Source organism: Stigmatopora nigra, chromosome 13, assembly GCF_051989575.1.
Source record: "Stigmatopora nigra isolate UIUO_SnigA chromosome 13, RoL_Snig_1.1, whole genome shotgun sequence".
NCBI lineage: Eukaryota > Metazoa > Chordata > Actinopteri > Syngnathiformes > Syngnathidae > Stigmatopora > Stigmatopora nigra.
Window position 1 is genome coordinate 607,124 of NC_135520.1, and position 8,902 is coordinate 616,025.

General features: G+C 50.3%; 1 protein-coding gene across 1 annotated transcript; it reads right to left on the reverse strand.

The window, feature by feature from the left end:
• Window positions 1-2,401: 2,401 nt before the first annotated feature.
• ky (kyphoscoliosis peptidase) lies at window positions 2,402-7,538 on the reverse strand. Its single transcript, XM_077731894.1, has 7 exons — window positions 7,508-7,538; window positions 6,445-6,752; window positions 6,205-6,319; window positions 6,016-6,142; window positions 5,397-5,588; window positions 5,145-5,335; window positions 2,402-4,693 (listed from the first exon to the last, which is right to left on the reverse strand). The coding sequence occupies exons 2-7, from the start codon at window positions 6,730-6,732 to the stop codon at window positions 3,357-3,359; spliced, it is 2,250 nt and encodes a 749-aa protein (XP_077588020.1). The 5' UTR covers window positions 6,733-6,752; window positions 7,508-7,538; the 3' UTR covers window positions 2,402-3,356.
• Window positions 7,539-8,902: the final 1,364 nt, after the last annotated feature.

An 8,902-nucleotide genomic window follows, 5' to 3' on the forward strand; every position in this document is an offset into this window, starting at 1 on the left:
TAAAATAACGGCTTTTTTTTGCAAACTACTAATTGGGGCAAGTTTCCCAAGGGTCGGTTTAAAAAGAGCACTTGGGGGAATTGGTCGGCGGCCATTTTTCTTTTGCCATTGTTGCGTAAAATGCGACGCGGTGTCGCTAAATTGAGTCGGAAGTACTTTTACTGGGTTAGATTTGTATACATTTTTGGTTTGTATTTTCCAGGAAGGCAACAATTGGGAACATTTTAAAATAATTTTTGGGGTAAAAATGACATCTGAAGTTGAAGTTCCTGTAAAAAAAAATGCAAATATATTTGCCGTTTTTGGGTATAATCAACACATAAACACACATTAACAGGTTTTGGGATCACTATAGTCTTAAAAAAACAACATAAGTGGGAGGGCCGGCAGAATGAGGATGGCGCCCAAAATGGCGAGCATTTAATTACTTGACTTTTAAACATGAATCATCAAAGTGTGTTTTGCAGAGTGAAAAGAAATGAAATACATTCAAGTCATCATTTCTTGGCCGTCAGATGCAATCAAATAAAATTGTTTATTTTTTGCCTAAATGAGTGGTTGCTAATGACCATGCCGGTCGGACGGTTGCTAACCACAAATAAATATCTTCTTCAATTTTCTTTTTCCACTCGTTATGGAAATCCAAGTCGTCAGATTTAGCGCCACGTTAGCGGTTAGCACGTCGTTAGCGGTCAGTACGTCGGCCTCACACTTTTAGGGTCGAGGGTTCGATCCCAAGTGGGTCCTCACTGTGTGGAGTTTGCATGTTCTCCCCTGGCTTGCGTGGGTTTTCTCCGGGTACTCATATTTCCTCCCAAAAAGCTACAAGCTAGGGTAATCGGATGCTAAATTGTCCCTGGCCACGAGCGGGATGGATTGTCCGCCATTGGCCGGCTGCCTATTTGTGACATATTGTGCTTAGGCTAGGCTCCAGCACCCCCGCGACCCTCGCAAGGAGAAGCAGTGGAGAAAACGAATGAATTTGAAGGAGTTGGCCGTGATTTACGAGGCTTTTGCACGGGACGCTTTTATTTACGATGGCCAGATGGTTAATGATATATTAAAACGAGTCAGAAAATAGAAGAAATGGAATAAACAAGTTCATAAATAAACATTTCCAATAGAATAACGTCTCCTCCGACAATAAAAAATGCTGCCCTATATTTCAATGAACTCATCACGCCGTAAAAAAAGTCATCCCACCCACATTTTGGGGGCGGGGCTTCATTGTAAATATTTCTCAGTCCCACCATTAACATCAACGTGTTTTTAAAAAAAAAAATGGTTGTTTACTGCAATGTCAGCATTTTGTTGTTGTTTTTTAAAGTTTTCCTAATTGAGTATTTGGTTTGGATTTTACGAGCAGGCGACATTAAACCTTAAATAAGGAAATAAAGCCTGTAATTTGCAGATTTACATCCAAATCAAAGCAAATGCACATTTTTGCTGTCCTTTTTATCGCTAACGTGCGCCAAAAAAAGGAAACAAATGAAACGGAAAGACAATAAAAAGGCCCAAAAGGTGACACACATAAAAAAAAGTAATGCACACGGGCCTTAAAGTATTATGATGATCATTTTTTTGTCCGTTTTTGTTGTAGGAAGAACAATGGGATTTTTTTGACAGGATCTTGATCCGTGTGTCCGTTCCAAACCACGTGTGTGTGTGAGCATTTTTATGCGCTGGTGTTTACGCCGCCAGCTTCTCGGCGTCACGCTTCGAAAACCGCAACGCGCTCGCTCGGCTAAAAAAGTTTTTCTTCTTTTTTTTGGGGTGTTTTATATAACGGAGGTAAAGCCAAGCCAGCGTGAAGCCTCCCACGCGGTGGAGCCTGATTATAGCGCTAAATGGCACGTCGTCTTTTTATACTCGCCGTCCATGGGACGGCGCCGACTTGCTTGACGTTGCGTCCACGCGTAGCCCATACCTGTCAACTGGTACGTTCTCGCCGTAATTGGTACAACTGAAAGCCCATTTTTATATTGGTACGCTGTACACATGAAAATGGTACGCTAAACGGTGATTTTGAGAAAAAAAAATAAATTAAGGCACTTTCTAGCCATTTTTCACCATCCGCCATTGTTTCTTCCCGGAAACGCATGTCTGCCAAGTGATATATGTACCGGCGCCTCTGATTGGCTAAAAAAAAAAGATCATGATAAACATTTCGTTTTGTAACACTTTCACCATGTGATTTCCGTTTCCTGTTCCCTTGTTTATGTTGTTGTAGTGGAACTTTGAAAGCAATAAACACATAAACATACATTTTCTACTTGTTGTTCGTGATTTTTTACAAAAAAGTAAAGTGGTAAGATTTTCCATGTATTTATACATATATGTAAGGGCGAAAACAAAATTTGGTAAGATCACAAATGGTTCGAGGTTGACAGGTATGGTAGCCGCGTAGGGTTCAAAGGGTTTCACGTTGGGATTTTTATGGGAAATTGACACAGATTTTGCAGAATGTAATGATCCACCATTGTCGGCGCCAGACATTTCAGTGGGAGGGGCAAATAGATGATGTCATCAAGCTCTCTTAAAAATAGACATGTTCATTTTGTGAACTGCTTGTCCTCAAAAAGGGTCGCGGGAAAAACTGGAGCTAGCATAACCTAGCTAACGATGGCGACCACTGGCCAGAAGGAGACAAAGGACAACCAATCGTAGCTAGGGACCATGTTCAACTAGCTAGCCTAGCATGCATGTTTTGGGGATGTGAGAGAAAAGTACACGGAGAAATGCCACAAAGGCCTGGGATAACATACAAACTCCACACAGTGAGGATCCACCTGGGATCGAACCCTCGATCCCTGAACCGCAAAACTGGGATGTATATATTTATATACAACACTAACAAACGACACACTACCCTGTATAAACACTAAGACATATTCTTTTGTGATTTATGTCAATCAAATACATGCTAAAATACAAACATTTTCATAATAGCTATATTTACAATAGGTGCACGGAGTACAAACTGTCATGATGGCCTTGGATCAGGAAGGAGGAAGCAGGAAGTAGGAAACAGGAAGCAGGAAGTAGCAAACAAAACCCATTCAGTCTTCAATAACAGAAAAACCTTACAAACTTCAAACTGGCTAAAATTAACAAGGATAACCTTACTAGTAATCATTATTTATGATTATAGATTACTTATTTATTATTATAATTTTTTTTTTTTACTGTTTGTTGTTGTTTGTGGTTTAAATCTCATTAAACTTATAGGCATGACATAATCATGTTTTTGGGTTCCTTTCTGTACATTTTGGGTCCTTCTGGAAATACTTCTTGGAATTATTCGCTTTTCATTTGCGTCCGACGACAGCCATCCGTCACGTGCGCCCACAGAGGCTTTATTCTGGCGGCCGGAGGTCAAAGGTCATCAGCACGGCCATCTCGGAGGAATGGGCCGAGTCGGCGACCAGCTTGAGCTGGGCCACGCCCTCTCGGCCGTCCTCGTCCGCCACCTGCCCCTCCCACACGCGGCTCTTGTTGAGGCGGAGCTCGGTACGCCGGCGCCCCACCACGCAGACCCGGCGAGCCCCGGGGACTCGCACCCGGAACCCCACCCGGGCCGAGGCGTCCAGTAGGCCGGCGCGGGGCTCCAGGAGGACGCAGCCTTTGCCCCAGGCGGCGTAGACGCGGGGGAAGGGAAGCCCCGCCCGCTGGCAGACGTTCCTCAGCACAAAGTCGCAGACGGGCTTGAAGTCGGCGCCGGGGGCGGACCTGGCGTACAGTCCCAAGCGGTAGGTCCCGGGCCCTGGCGGCGAGGCGCTCAGCGTCACTTTGCTGTCCACGCTGGTGCACAAAAGATGGCGTGCAAGCGGGAAGGGCGAGGCCGGCCCCCCGCTCAGCGTGGCGTGCAGCTCCAGGTCTCGCCGGTTCCGGAAGGTGATGTTGCACTTGCCCTGCGGCGCGCTCAAAAGCGCCCCGCGGTGGCTGAAGTCGCACAACCCGAGTTGGGCGGTTCGTGTTCCGGGCCCGCACCACGAGCTCAGATCCGGCGGGAAGAGGGCGTCGGCCGCCGCCGGAGTACGGCAGCGTAGCAGGAAGTTGGCGGCGTTCTGAAAACGGCCGTCCACTTCTTGGTAGTCCCGCACGAAAACGGAGAGGCGGTAGTACCCGGGCGCCGGGCACACCACGTGGCAGGTGAGTAAATCCGGTTGGATCTGGCATGCCAGGCATCGCTTGGCCACGCCCACCTCTAGTTCAGGCCCGACCAGCTCGCACAGCATCATGAGCGAGCGCGAGGTGTTCAGGTGAAACTCCAGGCGGCCGTCCTCCGCCTGGGCCGCCTGGGCCGCCTGGGCCGCCTGGCCTCCCGGGTCGCCGCCCGTCACCCCCAAGTCCGCCGCCTCGGGCCGCAGCCCCCACGACAGGTAAGGGTTGTCGGGGATCCGGTCTCCGGCCCCGGCTTCGCGGCACTCCAGCGTTAAGGAGCAGATCCAACTGAGCAGCCCGCCGGCGTCCTCGGGCCGGGCGTAAAGCCTCAGGTCGTAGGCGCCGGCGGCGGGCGGCAGCAGGCGTAAATTCATGCTGGTGCGGGACAGGGTCATCAACCCCCAGGAGGACGGAGCGCTCTCCTTGCGCTCCGGGGCGCCGCAGTGGAGGAAGTCCCGCCGAGGGGTCACCTCGTAGGTGAACGCCACGGGGCGCGAGAAGGCCAGGGAGACGCTGGCCTCTCCTCGCTCTGACCAGAAAAAAAAGAGAGAAAATGCTAACGAGACACGCCACAAAGGGCTCCGGGCCCAAAAGAATCCACTTTCTGTTCGTTTTGGGGCAAAGTTGTTTTAATTTGGGGGTAATTTATCTTGATTTGGAGGAAATTGAGGGTCATTTATTTTGATTTTGGGCCAATTTGTCTAAATGCGGGGGTTATTCGTCTTTATTTGGGGGTAATTTGTATTTATTTGGGGGCAGAATGCCCTCTGCTGTCCCCTACCGGCCATGTATACCATCTACAACTCTCGGTGCCTCGGAAGGGCCTCCAGCTTTTGTCTGCTTCCCTCTAGTGGGCGCTACAGGACCGTAGCAGACGAAAAAAACAGACTCGGGCACACTTTGTTGCCAAGTGCCGTCAAAATATGTACGCCAATCTGATTATGCAATGTCGTGTTGCATTGTGGGTACTGGGGACTGACCGGTGAGCAGGTGAGAGTGCAGAGGCCCGACCAGACCGAGTCCCATTTGAAAGAAGGCCGAGGTCTTGAAGACCCGCCTCTGGAAGTCGTCCAAGCTGACGGGCGTGTCCAGGAGCTGCCACCTCTCCTCGTCGGGGAAATGCGACTCGATGAACTCCTCCGGCTCCGTCAGGAAATAGAAGTCGTCCAACCTGCGGGGTTAGCCAGCTAGCGGCTAGCTGAATTTTTCAAGAAGTTGCTAATGGGGCTGACCTTTTGACGAAGCTGCGTCCTTCCAGGTCCACTCGTCCGGCTCCCCAACAGGCGTCCATGAGGAACCAGTGTCCGTCCAGGAGCACGGCGTTCCACAGGTGATCGGATTTCACCCGGCCCAGATCCCGCCCCTGCCGGTAGCCGATGCCCTTGCTGTGGCCCGTCACCTCCTGGCACGGGAGGCCCAGCAGCCTGTCAAAACAAATGGCGGCTCACGAACGGCGTCCCTCTTTCCGAGCCCGTCTTTCGGAAAATGCCCGTCTTGAAAATCCCGGGGGATTATGGCGAGTATGTGCGGTGGATTACGGCTCGGGAGCGGGGGGGGGGGAAATTGATGCCGGGTCTGAAGTTACGCCGAGTCGGCATTTTCGGGGCGCGCCACTTTTCGACTGCTCCGAAAACAGCCGTCAGATGGAAAGAATGAGCCCAAAATGGACGTAAAAGAGGTGATTAGCTTTGAGGTCAAAGTCCAAAATCCAATCAAAACAACTCGTGGCATCGTTATCCAATCGAGGCGGAAGATGTGACCTTTGTGGGCAAAGGTCACAAAGGTCACGGATTCCCTACAATGCGCTAAACGTCCCTTAAGCTAATGCAAGGCTAACGACGTGGCGCTAACCTGCACATTTCCAGGCAGAGGCCGGCGTAACCGCCACAGAGGGCGCGACCGCTAGCCACGACGTCCTCCGGCGAGCACGGCTCCGGCGCCTCCGAGCGGCAGCCCAGGTAGCCGCAAACGTCGTACTCTACGGACGCCGTGGGTGAGCGGCGTGGACGCCATCTTGGTAACGGGCGGACGGGCGCTCACCGATGTTGTGGCAGAGCCAAACCCAGACGGCGCGAAGTTTCTCCAGCGGACTTTGGGCCACGCCGGCGATGCCTCGGACGATGGCGGCCACGTCCGAGACGCCATTTTCCTTCAGCTGTGGACGGGACGAGCGACCGTTAAAATGGCGGCCATTATTCATCTAATTTCATGTCAAAAATGATGAACCAGGTATGATCGTGGTTCATTTTGAGCTCATGTGATGGACGGATGACCTCTGACCTCTGCCCCCGCTTTGACGACATGCGCGTCCAGCCGGCGGAAGACGTCCACGCTGGCGAAGAGCTCTTTCCTGGTCTTCCTCCCGGGCGCCGAGCCCCGGAGGCCCGGCCCGGCGCTTTTCTTGACGCTGGCCGCGCCCTCGGACGACAGCTGCCTCTTGGCCGCCGGGCGCTGGTCCTCCACCTGGACCGCCACCGTCGCCGTCAGCGGCGCCTTGACGTGGACACGCCCCCCGTCCCGGCGGGCAAAGGGGAAGGAGAACTTGTGTATTCCCACCTCGGCCGACATCACGCCACAATCATCGCGTCCTGGGTGGAGAAATGTCCGAAACGCCGGGTGTCCAATCATTTTGAAGTGGGAGGACGGGCAGCTCACGTCCCCACGGGGGACGTTTGGAAATGGAGGAAATGCTTTTCAGAAATGTTGTTGAGAAATAAGCTTGTTAGGGCTGGATTGGAATGTCAATGCACTTCATTGCCAGCCACTTGATTTAAAGTCAGGCAGCCAATCAGGCGGCGGCGGCGCCGGCGGCGGCTCTATTGCGGACGTTGCCTTCTCTGGACGACAGTGACAAATTGCCAATTCAATCTTTTCTATTCACCACTGTTAATGACGGCCACATTCATCTATGTCATAGTTTACAACTTTTTTCTCGTCCACCATGACTTCTTTGAACCGTCCAATCCATTTTAATCAAGAGGGAGGGAGGGCTACCTTTATTTGCCCCTACCAATATGGCCGCCCAAAGAGCATATCGGTAGGGATGACACACCCATCACATAAAAATTGTACTAACATCCTTTTAAGCTACTAACCAAAAATTATCGTATGTCATTCAAGGCCTCTGGCAATTATTCAGTCATTATTTGGTGGCCATCTTGCGTGGGGCAACCGCCAATTGTCAACAACTTCTTGAAAAACATTTTCTAGCCATACCTAGCGCTGGCGCTTCATTTGTTAGTGCTAACATGGCTATCAAAATGATGGTATTAAAAATGAGGGAAAAACATGGAGAATTTGGATTTAGGAAAACAAAAGCGACGTCGAATGGACGCGTACTCACCCGGAGAGGTCTTGAAATGTTTGCCCTCCAGAGCGGCATGAACTTGTCTCCAGGCGGGCGAGTGGGTGGGCTTATATCAACCCGAGAATAACAGGCCTAAAAATACCGCAAAGCCGCAACCAATCGTGGCGGGGGGGTCCTCCCGGGTGGGCGTCCCGTAACCGAGGGTGTTAAACGCTTGGACCAGCGGCCGCGGACATACGGACGGGTGTACGGGGATGACCACGTCAAGCTCGGAATTCTCGCCGCGCGGGCGTTAGCGCCAAACGCTAACAGATGCGTACGTTAAGTGTTCGGAGGGCTAAGAGGGCCCCCAGAAAAAGAAGTTGTGGTCTTTGGGGAGCTTATTTGCAGCCCACTGTGTTTTTTTCACCAAGGCGACCAGTCACCTGCTGCTATTTGTTATATTCAACACTGTGAAAAGCTTGTTGATATTAAGCTTTAGCTCAAATTAAAGGGGAAACACCCTGAGCGTGACCTTCACCATGCACCTGTTGCCCAGTCTGGCTTTTATGGCGGGAAGGCTTTGCAAAATAACGCCAAGGAATGAAAAAGTAGTCAACAATACAAAAGGAGTGACTAGTAATGCTAAAATATCAACAGAAAATGCTAATAAATCAACAAGAAATGGAAAATGCCGTAAAAGCAAGAGTAATTTGATCCAAAATCAACAACTCAAATGAATTGGACATCCGGCGTTGTCAACGGCACGCCGTTTCCGTTGCCAACGGCACCAGATCCAGTCCCATCCATAAATAGCTAATCCCGTAAATCATTTACGATGGCTTATAAAAATAAAAAAACGTCACCGCCGGCTGCCGTAAAATTTTACGGCGTGGAAACGACGCGACGGGGATTGACGGAATTGCCCGAATTCCACTTGTTGCTAGGCGGAATTTGCCCAGCGCCAACTGGAGCTTCTGCTGCTGCAAAGCTAATAAAAAAATGATTGGGAAAGCAAGGCTTGGACAGGAAGACACACTTATTTATAGACATTCCTTTTCCAACATGATTTACTGCCCCGTGTTAGATAGGAAGAGCTTTCCTCTCATTGGAAAATAAACACCAACAATATCAAAATATTTATCTTAAATATGCTAAATGCTACGTTTGGTATATTAGCGCGGAAAATGGTCTAGTTTGGGGAAGTGGCAAGAAACCAGACAACCTGAAAAACATGCAAATTCAACACCTGGGTTCGAACTCTTGACCCTTGAACTGTGAGGCCCACGTGCTAACCACCGCTCACCCTCCAATAATTAAAAGTGCGGTTGGCATTCCGTCCAATTTGAGGATGTGTTAGCGAGTTTATTTTTGAATGAGCGGAGAAGGACTATCTCCGTTCGGGCAACATTTGATCGAGTGTGAAGGCCTTCAAACAAGTGCGCCGGGGGG

Excerpts from the sequence above, each read along its gene's own strand:
- ky (XM_077731894.1), bottom strand. The coding sequence starts at position 6,732 with ATGTCGGCCGAGGTGGGAATACACAAGTTCTCCTTCCCCTTTGCCCGC. Across the intron at positions 5,589-6,015 it reads CTCTGCCTGGAAATGTGCAG|GCTGCTGGGCCTCCCGTGCC; the intron begins GTTAGCGCCACG and ends TTGTTTTGACAG. Across the intron at positions 4,694-5,144 it reads GCACTCTCACCTGCTCACCG|AGCGAGGAGAGGCCAGCGTC; the intron begins GTCAGTCCCCAG and ends TTTTCTGGTCAG.